This window comes from Prunus mume, linkage group LG1 (assembly GCF_029339155.1).
Source record: "Prunus mume cultivar Tortuosa linkage group LG1, ASM2933915v1, whole genome shotgun sequence".
Lineage (NCBI taxonomy): Eukaryota > Viridiplantae > Streptophyta > Magnoliopsida > Rosales > Rosaceae > Prunus > Prunus mume.
The window spans coordinates 4,962,932-4,986,477 of record NC_142698.1 but is presented as its reverse complement, the minus strand read 5'-3'; the positions used below and the strand labels follow the sequence as shown (position 1 = coordinate 4,986,477).

General features: G+C 38.3%; 1 protein-coding gene and 1 non-coding gene across 2 annotated transcripts; both read right to left on the bottom strand.

Moving 5' to 3' along the window:
* Positions 1-613: 613 nt before the first annotated feature.
* On the bottom strand, positions 614-2,992 carry LOC103334593 (uncharacterized). The gene has a single exon (XM_008237565.2). It carries the CDS (start codon positions 2,990-2,992, stop codon positions 614-616), a length of 2,379 nt encoding a protein of 792 aa, XP_008235787.2.
* A 14,837-nt stretch (positions 2,993-17,829) lies between these two features.
* LOC148920802 (small nucleolar RNA R71) lies at positions 17,830-17,936 on the bottom strand. The gene has a single exon (XR_016123434.1). It is a non-coding gene; the product is annotated as a small nucleolar RNA R71 (small nucleolar RNA).
* Between the last annotated feature and the right edge of the window lie 5,610 nt (positions 17,937-23,546).

Genomic DNA, 23,546 nt, shown 5'->3' with positions numbered 1-23,546 from the left:
CCTTTAGGCCTCAGGGGAGGAGTGGAGTTGATTTTAAAAAAGTCTAGACCAACCTAACCAGGAACAATAAGAGCTCTAGCCAGATGGGGGGCCATGTTCTTAAAGACACAGTTGTTCAAAGCCTCCCAAATCTGCCAGCAGAGGAGGAGAGCTTTTGAGAGGATATTCAGACCATTTTTATCCTTCATGTGAGGGAGCAAATCTAGCCACTTGATGCCATCAAAATTATGATTTGAGATCGTAGGATTGATAGAGGTACACCTCCAAATATTAACAGCAAACTAACATTCAAAAAATAAATGGTTAATAGTCTCCCAGCGATTCTTACAACGGGAGCATTCATGATTAATATTAGGTATGTATTTGTACAAATGACTTCGAACTTGCAATCTTTTTCGTATGAGTAACCAAGCAAACAGCTTGACTTTAGGGGGAGTCAAGCTCCACATTTTCTTCAGCAAAGGAGTTCCTGGGTGCAAGTGGCGGAGCCAGGAATCATACCACAAGGGGTCTTAGTGTAAAAGTCCAAATAAAAATTTAGGAATGAAAAACATATTGAAAATGAAATCATAGTACTTTCATTCATAACTCATAACGGAAATAATATTACAAGCTATAATTGTCTACGACGAGGTTTCATATTTTGAAAACGAAGCATTATAGCTTCATTTTCAATACAAGCAAAAATATCTCTCTCAATATAAACAAGCAAGCTATCACTCAACCATTGATCTCCCATTTTGTTCCTAAGTGGACCCTTAACAATATTCATGACAGAAAATGCCCTCTCCACTGAAGCAGTTGCAACCGGTAAAACTAAAGACAATGTAATGAGCAAATATACATAATTGAATACTTGATGCATCCTTGTCTCCACCATTTTTTTTGCAAGATCACCAATCCCTTGCAATTGAGAGAAATCACTCATGGAACGCACATAATGAATATAAATCTCAAGTTGATCTTCAAGTGCCAAACGATCCTCATCCGAAAAGTCTTGAGGATAAAATTGAGCAAGACGAAGTAACTTTGATTTATCAAAAGCTACAAATGAATCTTTCGGACTCAAACATGCCAAACAAATAAGCAACTCGGTATTTACCTCATTAAAGCGATCCTCTAACTCCGTAATTTGCTCATCAATGACACAAATAAATAGCTCCACACGATAATGATGACGATTTGTCTTTATTGGAGCATTACGCCTTGACCTCCCTGGAAGTATAAATGCCTCTTCCATGTTAGGAACATAAATATGATGTTTTTCACAAAAAGAAGATACTTCATCAACCAATGCATCGAACCCATTATTCCTCATCCAATGTAGCTTTTCCTTGCATGATTTCACTAAAGCCATTGCATTAACAATTTCTTGATCTTTCCTTTGCAATGCTTGTGACAAATCATTTGTGAGTCCCAATATGACCTTCATCAAGAAAAGGTGAAACACAAACTCAAAGCTCCGTATTTCTCTCATTAACTTATTTGCTTCACCCGCACTTTCATTGGGATTATCATCAATAACCATTTGAAGCACATGAACCACAGATGTAAACATAGAAATGATGCTAATCAAGGTACCATAGTGTGAGTTCCATCGTGTGTCACCGGCACGTTTGAGACTTGTTTCTTGATTTAAGCCTCGCCCCGTTATAAGACAATCATTTTCAAAAGCTATCACAAGCTCTTCTTGAAGTTGCCCTCTAAGTAAATCACGCCGCTTACAAGATGCTCCAACATGATTAACCACACTATTAGCCGTTGCAAAAAAAGAGGCAATGTCTATATTCTTCTTTGCTACGGCAACAAGAGCTAGTTGAAGTTGATGAGCAAAGCAATGAACATAATATGCACAAGGTTGTTCTCTCAATATCTTTGTTTTAAGGCCATTCAACTCACCTCTCATATTGCTAGCACCATCATAACCTTGTCCTCGTAGCTTGGAAATGCTCAAACCGTTGTGAGAAAAGAATGTGTCAATAGCATCCTTTAGTGAACTTGAAGTAGTGTCGGTAACATGTTGGATACCCACAAATCTTTCAATTACATGCCCGGAGTCATCCACATAACGCAACACCATAGCCATTTGCTCTTTCACCGATACATCACGTGCTTCATCCACCAATATTGAAAAGAATCTATCTTTTAGACCATCCATGATAGCATCAAGTGTTTCAAGGGCACATGAATTCACAATTTCTTTTTGAATGCAAGGAGCTAGTAATTTGAGATTCCCCGGAGCATTTTCCATCACAACTTCTTTAACTTTATCATCATTATCTGCAAGGAATTGTAATAGCTCCAAGTAATTTCCCCTATTGCTTGAAGTGGCACTTTCATCATGGCCACGAAAAGCAAGACCTTGTCGCAATAAAAACTTAGTGCACTTGATTGATGCTATCAAACATGTGCGATAAGCCTTACGAGCTTGGTCGGAGTGTTTGCTCACTGCCGTTTCAATATGTGTAGCTTGATTCATCAAATTTGTAGCAGCTTCTCTAGCCTTATTATGAACACTCCCAACCGGTCCAACATGCATCTTAAATCTTTCTCTCCCTTTCTTCCAATTCTTAAATCCATCTCCAGTGAAAGCTTCACTACCCACTTGTTCAAAATTGGTTTTAAAGAGATAGCAATAGAGACAAAATGCCGCATCTTTAGATATACTATACTCCAACCAATCAAACTCATCAAACCATTGGGGAATGAAGCGTCGATTAATTCCCGACATATTAGTTATCGGGAAATTATGACCTCTAGGTTGACAAGGTCCTTTTTGTAGATATGATCTTCGGACCTCATCTCTCATATTAGCATCATAATCTATCATTCGAGTTCTTAATCCAGGATCCGCTTGAAGATTACCCAAAACACCATCTGACTGACTTTGTCTTGAACTTGGAGTTCTTGAACTACCAACAGTATTTGAACTATCAACATTATTCGAACTACCCGAACCCGATGATGACTTTCTCTTAAAAAACCGTTCCATAATACTTCTACATATACAAAATATTCAAAATAAATACTCACAATTTAAACAAACCATCAACATAATCAAAATAAACATGAATTGGATATTCAATTAAATTAAATATATTCTACATATACAAAAACTTGCAAAATAAAACTCACAATTTAAACAAACCATCAACATAATCAAAATAAACATGAATTGGATTTCAATTAAATTAAATATATTCTATATATACAAAAACATGCAAAATAAAACTCACAATATAAACAAACCATCAATATAATCAAATAAATATGAATGGAATTTCAATTAAATTAAATATATTCTACATATACAAAATAATGAAAATAAAAACTCACAATATAATCAAACCACCAATATAATCAAAATAAACATGAATTATGTTTCAATTAAATTAAATATATCATATATAGGGTTTAGAACTTACTTGAATTGTGAAATTTCACAATGACAATTAGCAAATATAAAGAGAGTAGCTGGCGGCACCACCACCACAGCGACGACGACGGTAGCACAAAGACACCTCAATGACGGCAGCAAGGGAGGAGATGGAGTTGAAGGCTTGGGGGGGATTGAGTTTGGAACTTAGGGTTGGAGGAGGAGAAAACAAAAGAAATTTGGGGTTTTTTGAATGAAAAAATCGATCTGTGGAGAAGGAGAGGCTGAGAGGGATACTGGGTATTCTTTTTGTTCAGACTGGCCAAAACGACGTTTTGGCGAGTCATTTAAAACATTCCACAGGGCCAAAACGACGCGTCGCTTTTGCCCAGTTGTTTTAAAAAACAGCACTGCAGCAGCCTCTCCTCCTTCTTCTTGGTGTTCTGCCTTCTTCTTTCAAGCATTCCGTCGACCACGTGGTGTGCAGCTCCAAGAGGTCGCGCCAGCAGCTCCAAGGGACCTCCAAGGCTATTTCCATGGCTTCCAAGAGGTCGTGCGACCGACGACCCCACCGTGGCTCCGCCTCTGCACAGGTGTGAGGGCTCATCCTGCAGATTGTAAATTATAAGCAGATTTAATAGAAAACTTCCCATTGGGGCTAGGCCCCCAAACTAATTTATCATGCAGAGGAGACAGAAGGAGAGGGATAGAAAGGATTTGATCCATAATATCTTCATCAATTACTTGAAGGAGCTTATCACTTTGCTAAGCCTGGTTCTGAATAAAATCTGCCACTTTAGCGTTCAAATTCAAGTCATTTCTCAAAAGCTCAGGAATTAAATCAAGCAAAGGAAAAGAGAACACCCAGTTAGCAGTCCAGAAGGGAATGGATTGACCATTGCCAACAATCCATCTACAACCTTTAAGCAAAACTGACCGAGCATCAATAATAGCCTTCCAGGAAAGCGATGAGAAGTCTTTTTTCTGATAGAAAGAAAGCAGTCTCTTTTTAAGTATTTTTTTCATCATGATTTAAGCCCACCAATTGGTAGTATCAGTCAAGCATATCCAACCTAATTTGGCTAAAGCCGCCTTATTAAAAAGAGTAGTAGATCTAACCCCTAAACCTCCTAGATATTTTGGCAGACAAGTTTCTTTCGGGGACCTTCTAATCACTCCCCTAGTAAAAAAACGTCTACAACAAGCATTCATTTCCTTACAAACTTCTTTGGGACATTTAAAATAGGAAAGAGTATGGTTAGGAATTCCAGAGACACTAGCCTTAATTAGAGTGAGATGGCCAGCTTTAGATAAAGTGTTGGCCTTCCAACCGGCAAACTTAGACCGAATTCTTTCAATTGAAAGATTGGCATTAGCAGGATCTTTCCAAAAGATAATGTTGTGGATGCCAAGGTAACGACCTAAGGTGGTCTTCTGCTGAATTTGCAAAAGATTACTTAGCATGGCTCTAACTTTTGAATGAACATTTCGAGAAAAATAAATGGTGGGCTTATGCAAGTTAATTTTCTGACCAGAAACTTTAGAGAAATTACCTAACACTGTGTTGATATTTTTGGCAGCCACGGTAGTTGCCCTAGCAAAAATAAGGCAATCGTTAGCAAAGACCAAGTTAGAGATATGATTAGCTCCTGGGGAAGAGAGCAAACCCACATTAGATTGAGGATTCCTTGCAATACAATTTAAATGCCTAATAAAAGGCTCCATGCAAAGGATAAAGGTGAGAAAGGATCTCCCTGCCTAATTCCCCTGGAAACCCTAAAGTGACCATAGGGAGAACCATTAATAAGAAGGGAAAAGGAAGTGCTAGAAACAGAGTTCATGATTCGATCACACTAGTCATTACTAATGTTAGTTTTAGGGAGAAGAGAGGCTTAGGAAAATGGTTGATATTGTTTAGGACAATAGCTTGATAATGAATAGAAAACTTTTTGAAGGAGTAACAAGATAAACTTATTTTATTGATTGAAATAAGAAGGGTACAAGGCTTTAGAGTTGATTGGATACAAGAGGTGACTGATGTGAGTTTAGACAGCTGGTGGTTTTTCAGCTTTCTTAACTTGAATACATTAGTGGGCTGTTATAGCTATATATAGAGTTGCTGAACCGACTATCTAAGTTGGCTTTTTGCTTAGTTAAGTCGGTTTGCACAATAACGACTTTGTCTAAGTAATTTCAGCCACTAGTTATAACATGAGCCTAGAATAGTCTAGTTACAATACATTATATAATTAATAAGATGTTTCTAGTGTAGAGCTCAAATTTGACTTGTCATCTTTTCTCAATTTTTCTAGACTTTTCTATATTATTCTAGTACAAGTGTGCATTATTTTTTAACACTCCTCCTTAATGCACATTTGTGTCACTCCGAGCATGCTTCATAGCAGTTCAAATTTTGGTTTTGGAAGTGCCTTAGTGAAAATGTCTGCGATTTGCTCCTCTGTCTTGCAATACTTGAGTTCAACCTCTTTGTTTGCTGAGACTTCTCGTAAGAAGTGATGCTTGATGGCGATATGCTTTGTCTTGCTGTGAAATACTGGATTCTTAGCCATTGCTATAGCAGACTTGTTGTCGCAAAGTATTTCAGTAGTTTCTATTTGGCACTCTCCCATATCTTCAAATATTCTTTTGAGCCAAATAGCTTGACATGCTGAACTTGCTGCTGCTACATACTCGGCTTCTGCTGATGATAGAGCCACAGTCTCTTGTTTCTTTGATGACCATGAAAATATTCCTGATCCAATTGTAAATGCATAGCCTGATGTGCTTTTCATGTCATCTACTGATCCAGCCCAATCACTGTCTGTGTAGCCAAATAGTCTTGGATTTGTAGTGGGCTTATACCATATGCCATAGTCAATTGTGCCTTGCAAGTATCTTAATATTCTCTTTGCTGCTCCATAGTGTATTTGACTTGGATTTTGCATAAATCTTGACAATAAGCTTGTCGAGTACATGATGTCAGGTCTTGTTGTTGTTAAGTATAGTAACCTCCCAATAAGACCTCTATAAACTGATTCATTAGCTTTACTTGATCCATCTTCTTTTCTTAATTTCTCATTGGTAATAAGTGGAGTAGCTACAGTCTTGCACCCGTACATTTTGAACTTTTTCAAAAGATTCTCAGTGTACTTTTTCTGGCATATGAAGATTCCATCTTCTTCTTGGTTTAGTTCAATGCCCAAAAAATAGTGCATCAACCCAAGGTCACTCATCTCAAATGTTTTCATCATATCTTTTTTGAACTCTTGAATTATATTTTCATTGTTTCCAGTGCAGATGAGGTCGTCCACATATAGAGAGACGATCAAGATATCAGACTTACCTTGAGTTTTAGTGTAGAGAGTAGGCTCGCTTTTGCTCCTCCTGAAGCCTGCGTTGATGAAGTACTTGTCTATGCGGCTGTTCCATGCTCGTGGTGCTTGCTTAAGTCCGTACAAGGCTTTCTTTAGCTTGAGTGCTTTATTTTCTCCTCCTTGCTCAATAAATCCTTGTGGTTGCTCCACATATATTTCTTCTTCGAGCTCTCCATTTAGAAATGCAGACTTTACGTCTAGCTGATAAATTTTCCATTTCTTTTGAGCGGCTAATGCTACCAGTGCTCTTATAGTATCAAGTCTAGCAACTGGTGCAAAAGTCTCGTTGAAGTCTATGCCTGGCTGCTGCGAATAGCCTTTAGCTACTAGCCTTGCCTTATGATTTTGTATTGATGCATCAGGATTAAATTTGGTCTTATAGACCCATTTAACCCCAATGATTTCTTTGTCTTTTGGGCAATCAACGAGTTCCCATGTTTTGTTTTTCTCAATTGTTTTAATTTCTTCTTCCATAGCTTTTCTCCAAATTTCTTCTTTTACTTCAACTTCAAAACTTTCTGGTTCTATAGTTATGAAGTTGCAAGTTTCATATATATCTTGGAGTGATCTAATTCTTGGTTCTGGTTCTGGAGAGCCTTCATGTTGTATAGCTGGAGGAGTTGTAGGTTGAGGAATCGTACTTGGAGTTTCTTCATTTTCCTCTCTGCACGGTTGTGTTATAGTTACACTTTTCTTTTCAACTTTTTCTTCCTCCCAGTTCCATGAAGCCGATTCATCAAACTCAACATCTCGGCTTATCATGAACTTCTTAGTTTTGGGATTGTAGATTCGATAGCCTTTAGATTGAGAACTGTATCCCAGAAATATACCAACTTCAGATTTTTCTTCTAGCTTGTGTCTTTTCTCTTTAGGGATGTGCACATAGCAAATGCATCCAAATACTTTGAGATGCTTTGCTGATGGCTTTATATTGCTCCAAGCCTCAATAGGAGTCTTATTTTGTAAGGCTTTTGTTGGGCATCTATTTAGCAAGTATACTGCTGTATACACAGCTTCTGCCCAAAACGTGTTTGGCAAGCCTTTTTCAAATATCATGGATCTTGCCATCTCCATGATGGTTCTATTTTTTCTTTCTGAGACTCCATTTTGTTCAGGAGCATAGCCAACTGTTAGTTGATGCTCTACCCCTTCATCTTCACAAAATTTGTTGAATTCTTTAGAGGTATATTCTTTTCCTCTATCACTTCTTAGAGCTTTAATATAGTGGCCACTTTGTTTTTCAACATGGGTTTTGAATTTTTTGAAGATATTAAACACTTCTGATCTTTCTCGCAGAAAATAAACCCACGTCATTCTTGTATAGTCATCTATGAACAGGATAAAATACCTGTTACTATCAAGAGATGGAGTCCTCATGGGTCCACAAACGTCTGTGTGAACAAGCTCCAACAAGGCCTTAGCTCTCCAAGCCTTTCCAGATGGAAATGCTTGTCGATGTTGTTTGCCAAGTTGGCAACCTTCACAGACATCATGGATCTCTTTTATGTTTGGAAGGTCTCTCATCATATTCTTTTGATAAAGAGTTTTTAGTTTATAAAAATTAAAGTGGCCAAATCTTTTATGCCATAACTATGAATCTTCTACTTCTGCTTTCATGGCTGTGGGTTTTACAAGTTGCCATTGGATAGGAAAATTTCTATTTTCCATTTTTACTTTTGTTATTATATGATTTTTATTTCTTTTATCAAATATTGTGCAGGAGTCTCTAGAAAAGTGCAGAGTATCCATTTTCAATCATTTGTCCAACACTTAATAGATTATGCTCCAGGCTAGGTACCAGTAGAACATCTTTATATATTTAGTTCCTTTATTAGTTTGGATGGAGATTGTACCTTTTCCTTTTGTCTCCACCAGTGTTCCATTTCCTAGTTTTACTTGTGATTTTACTTGACTTATCTATGTTGGAAAAGATACTTTCATCTCCAGTCATGTGATTACTACAGCCGCTGTCAATATACCATTTTTTGTTGGTTCCTTCTAATGTGGCTTGATGAGCATAGAACACATGCTCATTCTTTTCACCTTTTTTTGAGTAATTGGCTTGATAGTTCTTGGTTCGACAGTCTTTTTCTATGTGCCCAAATTTTTTACAATTTCGACATTTGGGCTTGCCACGGAACCAACAATCTTTTTCTAGGTGGTTTGTATTTTTACACAACCCGCAAGGAGGATAGTTTTTTCTTCCCTTTATTTCTTTTTTATTTCCCCAATTCTTATTGGATTTATAATTTTCTTTTCTAGAACTTTCTCCAATTTTCCTTTCCCCTTCTTTAGTTTTCTGAGACCTTAAATTTAGTTTTGACTGAAAGGCGCTTTCAACTGAATTTTCATTTCGCCTACTCAGTCTTTTCTCATAAGCTTCAAGAGAGCCAATTAGTTCTGTCACTGACAGACTAGTTAAATCTTTTGTCTGTTCAATGGCAGTAACAAGAGGATCATACTTATCAGGAAGACTAATAAGTATTTTTTCTACAATTCTTGAGTCATTAATATTTTCTCCATAGGCTCTCAATTGATTAATTATTATTTTTATTTTAGCATAATAGTCTTGTGTGGTCTCAGAATCCTTCATTTTAATATTTTCAAACTCTCTTCTCAAAGTTTGTAGTTTAACTGCACGTACCTTGGCATTGCCTTGAAATTCCTCCTTTAAGGTATTCCATGCTTCCCTTGCAGTTGTGGCTCCCATGATTCTTGGAAAAATCGTATCATGCAAGGCTTGTTGCAGGGCATATAAGGCCTTCGCATCTTTTTGTTGATCTTTCTTCAGTTGCCTCAACTGTTCCACAGTTGGGTTTTCTGGATTATTGAAGCCACTATCAACTATGTCCCATAAATCTTGAGACATAAAATAGGTCTTCATTTTAATACTCCAGAAGTCGTAGTTTTCTCCCATGAAAATAGGAAGAGGGTCAGAGTTTTGGCTAGTGGTAGACATGATGGAGGAGTAGTGAACCAACGCCCAAGGTTGATCGGAACAAGCTCTGATACCACTGTTAGTTTTAGGGAGAAGAGAGGCTTAGGAAAATGGTTGATATTGTTTAGGACAATAGCTTGATAATGAATAGAAAACTTTTTGAAGGAGTAACAAGATAAACTTATTTTATTGATTGAAATAAGAAGGGTACAAGGCTTTAGAGTTGATTGGATACAAGAGGTGACTGATGTGAGTTTAGACAGCTGGTGGTTTTTCAGCTTTCTTAACTTGAATACATTAGTGGGCTATTATAGCTATATATAGAGTTGCTGAACCGACTATCTAAGTCCGCTTTTTGCTTAGTTAAGTCGGTTTGCACAATAACCAACTTTGTCTAAGTAATTTCAGCCACTAGTTATAACATGAGCCTAGAATAGTCTAGTTACAATACATTATATAATTAATAAGATGTTTCTAGTGTAGAGCTCAAATTTGACTTGTCATCTTTTCTCAATTTTTCTAGACTTTTCTATATTATTCTAGTACAAGTGTGCAATATTTTTTAACAACTAAAACCAAATTGAGCCAAGCGGCCTCTAATGAACCTCCAGTCAAGGAGGTCATAGACTTTTTCAAGGTCAAGCTTAATGGCCATAGCTCCTCTGTTACCTTTCTTTCTTTTAAAGTCATGAAATAATTCATGAGCAACAAGAATATTATCAAAAATAGATCTACCTGGAGCAAAAACGCCTTGGTTTTTGGATATGCATTTTGAAAGCAGAGGTCTAAGACGATTTACCAAAATTTTGGTGATAATTTTGTACAAGACATTGCATTAACTAATAGGCCTATACTGTTAACAGTCTCCAGGGAATTAACTTTAGGAATAAGGGTGATATTGGTATGATTGACATCCTGTAGAGGAACATTATTGATAAGGAACTCATTAACTAGGTCCTTAATCTTATTCTTAGTATTCTTCCAACATTTTTGGTAGAACACTGCTTGCAAGCCGTCAGGGCCAGGGGCTTTAAGGGTGATGCAAGGCCCAACAACTTGAAGAAAATTACTCATTATAAGAGGATTTGGAGTATGATCAATAGTGAATCTAAGCTTGAAAGCTTGAATAAAGGTATGGTGGAGAACATCACCCTCAACCCACAACCCATTAGGATCCCCAAAGCTTGAGTGTGAAAGTATTTAGTGTTCTTGTCCCCAAGTTGAAGCCAGTTAGCTCTTGCTTTTTGGGCATAAAAAACTTCTTCTTGATCAAGCAAAGTCCTTAGATCAGTGTTTAACTTGAGATCTTTATCTAACTGATAAGAATTGTAGGGGTTTTGGGCTAATTGTTCCTGGGTTAAAAGTAAATCCTCTTGGATTAATCTAATCTTTTGGAACAAGTCCCCAAAGACTTTTTTTTCCTAGGATTTTAGTTTGTGCTTAAAAGTGTTACAGCAGGATTGAATTTTCTGGGCAGCATTCGCACTATAGGAAGCATTCCAAATTTGGTAAACCACTTTGTCAAAGTCTCTATGGGCTAACCACATGGCCTCAAACCTAAAGGCTTTGGGGACGCTTCTAGGGGTATCGTTACTATTGAGGAGAATGGGACCATGGTCTGATCTTAAGATAGGCAGATTTTGGAACTCACAGTTAGGAAAAAGTGTCAACCAATCTGGGCTTGCAACAGCCCGGTCAAGTCTTTCAAAGATAACAGAGTTATCATGATGCCCATTGCACCAAGTGAAAGAAGCCCCAGAAGCATTCATAGAAACAACTTCACAGTCACTTAGAAGTTTATTAAAGTTCATCATGGCCTGGGTAATCACATGAGGTCCATGTGTCTTTTCATCTAAAGAGCAAAAATTGTAAAAGTCACCAATCAAAATCCAAGGATATTGGGCATGGGTTTAAGCGACCTAAGATCATTCCACAGGGTCGCTTGTTTGGCTTTTTGAGGGTAGGCATAAACGAAAGTGTTTATCCACGCCTTCTTAGTAGAAAGATATTGAATCTCATAGTTAATATAACGCTCATGATAATTCAAAATACTAATATTTAAGACAGAAGGATTCCACATCAATATAATCCCCCCACATTGTCCTACAGAGGGGATACAAAAGTTGCTAGTAAAACCTAATCTCTAGACCAAACGATCAGCTTGATCCCGAGTGGCCCTAGAATCCAGAATACAAAAAACATCCAAACATAAAGTACTAATATAAAAGACTGATTGGATAACAAAGCCATGCCAGGTACTGCCTCGGCTATTCCATACTAAGATCTTCATGGGATGGTTGTGTTATTATCATGGACAGAGGGGTGAAAAACCCCCAGAATTTCAACACTTGGTTCTAACTCCTCCTGGACTTCTTCAAAGAGTTCTCTGGTTCTTTTCTTAGGGCTCTTAAAGGCAAAAAGCATCATAAGAGCTATAAGCTTCCTGAGATAGGCTTGGTTCCTCCACCAGTTTCTTCCCTTTGTCCACTCCACTCGGCCCAGCATCCTTAAAGAAAACTTTAGGGTTCGGATCCAAGTTCCCTTCAGTGATTTTAATGCCCCTAGCCACTTCAGTAAAGGTTCTACCATCTCTCATTGCTCCTTTGGTTTTCCCTTTGCGACTAGACATCACTGCCCAGCCCACATCTTTCTCTACATTATCCTGCATATTACCACATCCTCTGCTTCTTCACCAATATCATTCTTATGAACATCCTCAACAGTAATGGATTGAGGGGACACAAGAATCACATCATCCTGAGGTTGATCATCCTCATCCAAAACATGGTCCCTTGGAAAGACCTTAGGTTCGTTATTCAACCACTCCACTTGAAGGTAGTTTTTGTTGGAAATCTTAACTTATAGAATGGTGGAAGAGAAGATGAAGGAGAGGATGGAGAGAGAGCACGAGACCGAGCTAGCCAGCGAAGAGATAGAGTGAGGTATTGAGAGAAAGAGCCAGATGCCTAGAGAGAAGAGGAAGAGCAAGTGAACAATTTCATACCTAAGGGGTGGCCGGAAACCACCGTTCTTAGCTTTGCAAAACTTGACGTCAGCTGTTCTCTCTCTCTTCCCTTCCTTTCTTCATTGCTCTCTCTGTTCTCTCCCTCTTTCCTTCCTTTCTTCTGTTCTTGAATAATCAAACCCTCATCTTAACAAACCCAACTGAAGAAGAGAGAGCAACTATGGAAAAAATTCAGATCATGCCAAGAAGAAGAGAGACACGAGTCGTGCTTAGAAGAAGAAGAGATTGAAGTCGCAGGAGAGCTTTCTTTCTTTTCGTATTTCTCTTGTTACTTTTTTCTATTTTTTTACTTGCAGCAACCTATTTAACCGGTCACTCTCTATCAATGGTGTAGATTACCCCACATCCCACAATAGCTCATCCAATGGCCCATATAATTGACGCATCTATTGTAACAACCCGGTCCTTAATTAATATTTAATTATTAATTTATTCCAATAAAAGACCACTATACCCCTAGAATATTTTATTAGTTTAAAAGATGACTTTTTGACCGGGAAGGAATTTTGGGATTTGAGTTATACCATTGCGTAGAGCGCAGCGAGATGAGTCCGTAGACACGTAGTGGACTCAAATCGGAGTTGTAACGAAGGAGTTACGATTAAAAGAAGTTCAGTGGCATAACCGTAAATATTTCAAACTTTAGTTTTTAAAATCCAGAAAAACCCAGATTTTTCCTCTCTCTGGAACTCGACCAGCCGACTTTAGGAGAGGATTTCTCTCAGCTCCGAGCACCAATTCGAGGAAGACCGGTGCCAAACGAACCACCTCACTCCCCTCTTTCAATCTCAGCCCATACCAAGATCGATCCACCGTCGTGGTTGCGGAAACTGCCACAAAACCAAATTTGGACAGCTTTTTGATGGAATTTCACGAAGCTCGTTCGGACACCTCCGGCCACCAAATCGGACGAGTGAGGTATGGTTTTCTAGCTATTTTCCATGCTCTAGCTTCTGGTTGGGTACGATTTAAGAGGTTTCAAGCATAGATTGTTCCATTTTTAAGTTAGGTTTCAGAAGATTTTCGGGTCACTGTTTTGGCCACTTCCGGCCAGTTTTTGGGGTAGGTCCAAGAACAAAAGTGGCTCCAAATAGGGTGTTATACCTAGGGTAGGAGTCTTGAGCCGTGGTTTAGAGTTTTTCCGGCGGAGTGTTATCGCTTTAGGCACCACACGCTGCCGACGCATGTGGAGGCGTGTGGGCAATAGGGTGGGGACCAGAGTCAGCCCTAGAATAATCTCTTAGTCCCCACGAGCGCGTAGGATTTTGCGGATCTTAATTCGGATAACGTTTGAACTCCGAATGGATCTCGCATAGTGAGTGATTCTCGGGTTCAGCAGGTTTGAACCGTTGGATCATAATCATGTTCTAGTATGTTGATCTAGGTAATTTCAGGACCTTATAGCATTTAATGGATCGTAAAATGGAGTCTTGGATACTCGTAATGTCAGCCATAGAGTGAGGTTTACAGAAAAACAAACCAATGTGTCAGAACAGAGGAAAGAACTACGTGTGACTTGATCCTCAAGAAGGGTAGGCAGCCTACGAGCTACTGCGCAGCCACGAGTTAGGGCCTCGTGGTTGTGTTATTGTTTTGTGGCATTTTGGTCATTTACGACCCACGATTACTGTGTCGATTTTAAATGTGTTTCACCGGATTCCAAAGTGGAAATTGGATCAGGTCATTTCATCTATGCATCTAGCGCATGGTAGAATATGAGGGAATTTGGCTTTATTTTAAATTTTATGTGATTCCCTTGATGAGTGCACCTTTTGGCTTTATTTTAAGCTTTCTGTTTTTGAATGCTTTTGTCTTGATGTGCATGTGAATTATTTGGTGTTTTTTGTTCAGTTTTTCAGGGATATTGGTGCAATAGCACCTGAACATGTATATAGGAAAGAACTCTTCGAAATGAGAAGTGTTGACGAGTTCTTATTTAGTTAGGATTTTGATTACTTACTATGTTAAGATTTTGGTTACTTACCTATTTGTCTAGTCTTATTATAATTGAGATTTATTTCCTATTGCAATTTAGTTCTATTTTCTATATTATTTAGGGTTAACACATCTTTGTATTTTTTTATAAATACCTCTAGATTAGAAAAGAATACACATATGGGCATAACTGAATATTTGCCCTACTTCGTTTGACTTGGTATCAGAGCTAGGTTCTCTTATGACTTGTGCTTGAGTTCTCTTTGCAAAGGATATGTTTATTGACGTATCCCCATTACCTTGAAGTATGAAAATATTGCCTATTTCTTCGCTCCAACGACCCATTCTCTTCAAGGGGAGATGACAAGACCTACCCCGAATCTCTCAGAATTACAAACAATAAAGCTCATCCACATTATTTATCTGAACCCCTAGCCCTGGGTTCCTAGAAATATGCGCACCAGCTTTAGAGTCATTTTTATGTTCACAGTAGCTTTTCCTAAGGTTTAGAGCAATCTAAAAGTGCCTCGGGACTTAAAAGCGATAAGGTCCCAAAAAAAGTCAACCTAGGACCCCGTGGGGTCCACGACCTCAAGGTTCCGATCCGGAAGTTCCTAAAAATTCCCATATGCCTAGGACACATGTCCCGAGAGTTTGGTCTCTATCGGACGGTCGGATTGCTCACGATCAGGCGGTTACTATAAACCTAACCCTAGAGTGGGCATTTTCGGAGTATCCAGGACCCTAGAGTGGGCATTTTCTGAACATATCAAACTCAAAAATCGCACAATAGGCGAAATCCGTTTGAGATTCACACGATATCCAATTTGAATTCTGAGCACACCTATGCGCTCATGATGACACAGGGATCTCATCAAGATAAAATGTGGCCTCATCACCTTGCCCACGCGCCGCCACGCACGCCGGCAGTGCGAGGGTGTATAGAGTAATTTCCGGCGATCGAAAAAACTCCACATTTGTAGGCTACGCTTCCTACCACATCTACTCCTCGAGGCAGGGATCATTTTATTCAACCACAGGAAAGTCTAATTTGGGTGGTTGATGGGTATATTTTATATTATATATTTAACCCCATTCTTTGTACATTTTGGTTAATATTTTGGAGGAATTTTGATACTTTGCATTATATTTCCAATATAGGACTTTCGATTTACTCTGGAGCAAAACATAAACAAATGGATGAATTTTGGAATAATTCCAGTTGGAGGACGTACGTGAGTCACTTAGCTTGATCGTATCAAAATTTCAGATTTTTCTACTAAGCGGTTATTTTCTGGCAATAAGATAAAGGAGCAGTGTGCTGTGCTGGAATAGTGACGTTTTGGGCTTTGATTGCATTTTTGGAGCCCAAGATGACTTTGGATGGGTTCGTGGCCTTCTGGAGAAGTGTTCGGAATATTTTTATCTTTAAAACAAGCTATCTTGGGCCAGATTTGAAGGAGATTTGATGCCAAAACGTGGCTGGGCAGATTGTGGGCAGATTGTGGGCAGATTCTCCTAATCCAATTTGGACTTTATCTCCTAGTATTATTTTATTTTAATTTAGTTTCCTTATGGAGAATGGGCAGCTCGGTTTTAGGAAGTAATTAAGTTGGTTTTCAGAACAATTTTGAAGGACTTCTTTTTGGCTTTTGGAGCAATTGCTAGGGTTTTGGGTTTTCGCGACGTTCAGGTGTTGTCATTCTTGTTCATTTGAATGATATTTTCTTGGATTTCACTTATGAATATGCGTAACTAAATTTCTTTTGCTTGAGTGAAGGCTTGAACCTTGGCATGAATATGTGATTTTTATTTAATTGCTTATGATTGAGTGCATGCATACTTTGAATTGTTAATCACTGTTTTAAACTATCTAATTGTCTTAATGCTTGATCACCATTAGGATCTTTAGAAAAGTAATTAGATGCAAATTTGGTCGGAAGGTTCCTTGAAATTGACGCTGGCTTCTTGTGATTAATAATTGTAATTTCACTTAAGATGAACACCACGTCTTAAGAGTTGCATGGTTTTTCAAAGGGTTTTCATAGAACTTAGTGAGTCCCTCATGTTCATATTTGATCCAAACGTCCGGACAGGTTGCATGTTGGATATACGTTCTATATTGGAGGTTCCAAGTAGAATATAAATTAAGAAAACCTAACCTTCAAAGTGGCATGTGCTAATCATAAGTAATTGGTAGAAATTCATAGGATTGCTCGGTGATGGTGGAACCCAAGTGCTTTTATAAATTGGTTTTTGAAACTCTTTCATACAATCGTATTTGTTTTTGTTTAAAATTTGTTGTTTTTAGTATCACACAAGTTCATATTCATCTTTTTCTACATTCAATTTTAGGTAGTAAATTAGAAATTGTTTTCATATAAATTGCTAAATAGTCCTTGAGGAGAACGATCTTGCATGAGCATCTATACTACAATAGCCTTGCATTCTTGCAAGTATTTTACTTGATTTTAACCATGTTTACACTAGTACTAAAAATTCTATCAAGAAATTGGCGCCGTTGTCGGAGACTATTTTAGACCATTTTTGTTTAAATTATTTCTAATTTATTTTTATTTTTATTTTTGTCAAGAAAAAAAAATTGTGAACAGTTTCGTTTCTGCTTCAGATTCTGCAGATCGCATGGTCCAGACAGATCAGAACTGCACAGATTGCACAGATTTGATCCGTAACAGAGCGCACTCGCATAGCTTAGCAAAGAGAAGTTAATTGGGCCTGAGACTGCTCACTGCAGGGCACTTTTTTAGTAGTTGTTTGCAGCACGAGGGTAACATGGCGTTAGAATTACCTGCAGCAGTGCAGACCACTCAAAGAGTCGTTGGCAGCCCATGCCACTGATGTCCCCCATTGCATTGTGTATCCTAAACAACAAGAGGGTGATTCGTTTGAGATCAAGCACCATATGCTTGAAATTCTACCTACTTTTCGGGGGCTGCCTAATGAAGATGAGAACATACATACTGCAAAATTTATTGTGGGTTGCAAAAATATTTTGATTCGGGGTTTTTCTACTGAAGCTATTAAGTTACGTCTTTTCCCTTTCACTTTGAAGGACAAGGCGGAAACTTGGTTGTTCACTCTACCTGCAAATAGCATTACTACTTAGTAGCAGTTACACACAAAATTCCTGAACAATTATTATCCAGCATCCAAGACATTGAATTACAAGAGGGAGATTCTGACATTCACACAGAAGCCTAATGAAGAGTTTCATGAAGCATGGGAGAGATATACAGAGATGTACATAAAGTGTCCACATATTAATATTAATTCAGATACACTGATGAATATTTTCTTTGATAGACTTAATCCGACATCTAAGAGCCATATTAATGCATCAGTTGGAGGATCGTTGTCAAATAAATCTGCAAGGGAGGCATTGAACTGTTTGATATGATTGTTTGGGCCAAAAATTGACACATCCAGCCCAAGGCCCATCAGAACAAACAAAGCTGAGTTGGGCCTCACAGGCCCAACATAATAGGAAGAGGGAGTCCAGACCAAGAGGGAACAATCCCACATGGCAGCCTCGGGATAAAAGTCAGCAATGGCGAAGTCAAGGTATGAAAAGTCGCAAAGGCAGCCTCAAAATGAAAAAGTCAGCAATAACAACTGCCATAGAAGAAGTGATCAAGGGTTCGTGACATCAAGAAGAATCAAGATTAAGTCCCCTTATACTGAGATTTTTCTGTCTTTACAGAGAAGGTAAATCTCCCAAGATAGATACGCAGTTACAATCTCGAGAGAGGATAGCAGAGGTGAGCTGTCCGTAAGGGCAGCTGAAAACAGGAAGTGATCACCTATCCGAAAGCCTATCAGCGAATTGAAGAAGAGGAGGAAAAGGGGGAAAATATCTTTGCGCCCAATAAAAAAACACAATCACCCTACTCCAGAGAAGAAACAGTTTTTCTATAAATACAAGGAGGAGTGGACAGGGTAGAGGACACTCAAAAAACCAGAAAATCAATCAAAAACAAAAACTCAAAATGACTTCAAAACACTGAAGCAACCAAAGCTCATTGAGCCAAGACACAAACAAACAACTCAACCAGAAGCTCACTTGAATTCCAAGTGAAAACCAGCTTTAGATTAGAATTCCCAAGGTTCAGACTTAGAAAATAAGTCATTCAAATTTCACAGGCAGTTTCTAGCCCACTGAAGTCCTCGAGAATAGCCACTTCGCCCAAGAAGCCATAGCTCGCCCACTCAGAAGCTTCACAAAAGCCTAAAGTACATTGAAGCTCGCCAGAATCAACCTTTGGTATCGATTTAAAGTTGAAACTTAGCAATCGAGTTGTCAACATTCCACTCCAGACATTTCAAATTCAAATGACAGCCGGACATTTCAAATTCAGCCTGTAATGAGCCTCCCATCCAGCAGAAATGGAGTTCCAATTGTATCTTCATCTCTAGCATGAGTATTTATTGTTATAGTTTTGTAAAGGCGCTTCACTAAAAACAGTTTAAATTCCATCAACCATTTTGGCCAGAACATCCTGTTTATACTGAGATAAATTGTTAAAGTCCTCACCCGTCTGAGGCAAGAAAAGAACTTTGCCCTTCCATCACAGGAGTGAACGCCAAACGGGCAAACAATGATTGCTACAGAATCTCAAAGAATAGGCAATGTAACATTCACGAGAAAGGGGCATTTTTTAGTTATCAGTAAGTTCTCCCAACATGTTTGCACAAATGGAAAAAATGGAGAAGAAAATTGATATTCTTTTACAACAAATTGCAAATTCTACACAACAGCACCCACCTACATCAACATTTAGCACTATCTGCAGCATGGCTACACATGACATAATGGGTTGCCCGCATAGAGACTCTTACCTAGAACTTGTTGAACAACATGTCAATATAATGAACAAATTTCAAAGGCCTAGGAATGATGCATATGCCACTCATTACAATCCAGGATGGAGGGATCACCCTAATTTCAAATAGGATGACAATCAGAATAATGCAAAACCATTCCATCATGCCCAAAAACCTTTTGTTCCCTCCAAACCATCTCTGGATGATCACCTTGCTAAATTGGCAGCAACAACTCAATATTCATCGAGGGAAACAATCAAAGATTTCAAAATGTTGAAGCATCAATTAAAAGTTTGGAGCAACAATTTGGACAACTAGCTCCACAGATTTCGGACAGAGAAAAAGGAAAATTTCCTAGTCAAACAATTCCTAATCCAAATGGACGTGAAGATTGCAACTTTGTTCGGACTTTACGGTATGGAAAAAGTTATGACAATCGTGCAAATAACATTGAAAAAAAGCAGCTGGCAGCGGAGGATAATGCAGAAAATTTTGCAACAGCAGAATCTGCCAAAACTGCAGAAAAACATAATTTGGCATATCCAGAAACTATTCAAAAACAAGTTCCTGAGCATGTTTATGAGGCCCCAATTCCATATCCATAACGTTTGAAGCCAAAAGCAAAAGATGAACAACTCATAGACTTTATGCAGACATTATCTAAGGTTAAAATCAACATTCCATTGCTGGATGCGATCAAGAAAATTCCATCATATGCTAAGTTTTTTAAAGAAGTTTTTAGCAGCAAAAAGAAGCTTTCAGATTTGGACAAGGTCGTTCTGACAAAACAATGCAGTGCAGTTTTGCTACACAAACTGCCACCTAAGAAAAAATATCCAGGGAGTTCTAATATTTCTTGCACTATTGGAAATTCTAGTTTTAAAAGTGCTTTAATTGATTTGGGTGCAAGTATTATTTTGATGCCTTTTTCTATTTTCCAGCAATTGGGGCAAGGAGATTTAAAGCCTACATCAATTATACTTCAACTGACTGACCATTCAATCACTTATCCAAGAGGTATTATTCAATATCTAATTATAAAGGTTGATAATCTTTATCTACCGGCAGATTTTGCGGTTCTAGACATGGACGAAGACCTTCAAACACCTATGATTTTGGGAAGGCCGTTTATGGCGACAACTAGGACTTTAATTGACAGGGAAGCTGGAACATTGACTTTACGGGTTCAAGACCATTCTGTGGTGTTTAATTTGTTTGAGATAGTGAAACGTCCTGCTGAACAGCAAGAATGTATGCGCATTGACATGGTAGATGTATGGTTCAAGACAGCTTTTATGCGCTCAAAAACAGATCACTTGTCGATGTTTTACAAGGGAACTTGAGATAGATTTTGAAGATGAAGGTGTTCTTGAGTACATTCACGCATTGGATAGTCTACCCACACTGTTGCCAAAGTTCAGGAATGTGTACGAGAGTTTAGGGGAGACCAAACAACCCCTTAAACCATCCAAACAACAGCCACCAAAATTAGAGCTGAAGCCTTTACTGAACATCCAAATATGCATATTTAGAAGCTGCAGAGATGCTACCAATTATAATTGCAGCAGATTTAACACCTACAGAGGAAGATAAATTGCTTCGGGTGTTGAGAAAATATCAAGATGCATTGGGATGGACAATTGCGGACATCAAGGGAATCAGCCCAACACTATGCACAGAATATTAATGGAAGACGATGTGAAGCCAACCGTTGATGCTCAACGTTGCCTTAACCAAATTATGAAAGAGGTGGTCAGAACATAGGTTATGAAATTACTTGATGCAAGTATGATTTATCCTATTTCTGACAGTAAATGGGTTAGCTTGACACAAGTTGTGCGTAAGCGAACCGGTATCACAGTGGTAAAAAATGATAACGATGAGTTGGCTCCTACAAGATTGACAACATGTTGGAGGATGTGTGTAGATTACCAAAAGCTTAATACAGGAACAAGGAAAGACCATTTTCCATTGCCTTTCATTAACCAAATGTTGGAAAGGTAGGCTAGACGTGCTTTTTATGGTTTTCTTGATGGGTATTCTGGGTATAATCAGATTCCAATTGCACCAGAGGATCAAGAGAAAACTACTTTCACTTGTCCATTCGGTACTTATACTTATCAGAGGATGCTGATTGGATTATGCAATGCACTTGCTACTTTTTAACGTTGTATGATGAGTATTTTTTCTGGCTTGTTCAAAAATATTGTTGAAGTTTTTATGGATGATTTTTCTGTTTTTAGGGATTCATATGATCAGTGCTTACAGAATTTATCATTAGTTCTTGAGAGATGCCAAGAGACAAATTTAGTGCTAAACTGGGAAAAGTGTCATTTCATGGTGAAACAAGGAATTGTCTTGGGTCATTCAATTTCTAGCAAAGGCATTGAGGTTGACAAAGAAAAGATTGAAGTTATTGCAAAGCTGCCTCCCCTACATCAGTAAAAGGTGTGAGATATTTCTTAGGACATGTAGGTTTTTATCGTCGGTTCATCAAGGATTTCTCCAAGATTAGCCGACCTTTGTGCAATTTATTGGCTAAGGATGCACCATTTACCTTCGATGAGGCCTTTTTAGAAGCGTTCAACAAGTTGAAATCACTCCTAACTTCGGCACCCATCATTGCTGCACCATATTGGGATTTACTATTTGAACTAATGTGTGATGCATCAGATTATTCTGTTGGGGCAGTTTTAGGGCAGCGGAAAGATAAGCTTCCCCATGTCATTTATTATGCAAGTCGTACTCTCAATGATGCACAGTTTAACTATGCAACTACAGAGAAGGAATTATTGGCAGTTGTGTTCGCACTAGAGAAATTTCGATCTTATTTGGTTGGGGCTAAAGTAATTGTCTATACGGATCATGCTGCACTAAAATGCTTGTTGTCTAAGAAGGATTCAAAGCCTAGATTGGGTTCTTTTACTTCAAGAATTTGACCTAGAGATTAAAGACAATAAGGGCAGTGAGAATGTTGTGACTTATCATTTATCTAGATTAATTATTCCAGCAACTACGGAGGTAGATTCTCTGCCATTGAATGAAAGTTTCCCAGATGAACAGCTATTTGCTATCCAACTTGATACACCTTGGTTTGCAAATATTGTCAATTATTTGGCTACAGGTGTGGTGCATCTAGATTTTTCCTACCAACAGAAAAAGAAGTTTTTATCTGATGTGAAGCACTATTTCTGGGATGAACCCTACTTATACAAGTATTGTGCAGACCAAATTATTCGCAGTGCTTTAAAGTTTGCTCATCACTATGCTTGTGGAGGAAATTTTGGGCAGAAACAGAGAGCAGAGAAAATCCTACATAATGGGTTATTTTGGCCAACATTTTTTAAAAATTCACAGAATTGGTGCAAGGCATGTGATAGGTGTCAAAGGGTCGAAAATCAATCCAGAAGGAATGAGATGTCCCAACAAAGTATCCTAATTGTTGAACTATTTGATGTTTGGGGTATTGATTTCATGGGATCATTCCCATCTTCCAACGGAAACCAATACATTTTAGTGGCTGTGGAATATTTTTCAAAATGGGTCGAGGCCATTGCAACACCAACCAATCAAGGATCAGTGGTCCCGAAGTTCCTCTAGGGGGTTATATTTCCACGTTTTGGAATTCCACGCGTTATTATTAGCAATGGAGGGAAGCATTTCATTAATAACCCGTTTGTTAACCTATTGGCAAAGTATGGGATTAATCATCGCTTCGCTACACCATACCACCCACAGATATCTGGCCAAGTTGAAGTTTCAAACAGAGAAATCAAGCGTTTATTTTGGAGAAAACAGTGAGCTCTACACGCAAGGATTGGAGTTTAAAACTAAATGATGCTTTGTGAGCATATAGGACAACTTATTAAACTCCTGTTGGGATGTCACCATTCCGACTTGTTTACGGAAAAGCTTGTCATCTACCTATGGAGTTGGAGCATAAAGCTTACTGGGCCATTAAAGAGTTAAATTTTGCATATGACTCAGCTAGGGAAAAGCGAAAATTGCTGTTAAATGAGCTAGAGGAAATTAGTCAAGATGCTTATGATAGTTCTT

Bases quoted from the DNA above. Each gene is read 5' to 3' on its own strand.
- LOC103334593 (XM_008237565.2), bottom strand. From the start codon at position 2,992: ATGGAACGGTTTTTTAAGAGAAAGTCATCATCGGGTTCGGGTAGTTCG.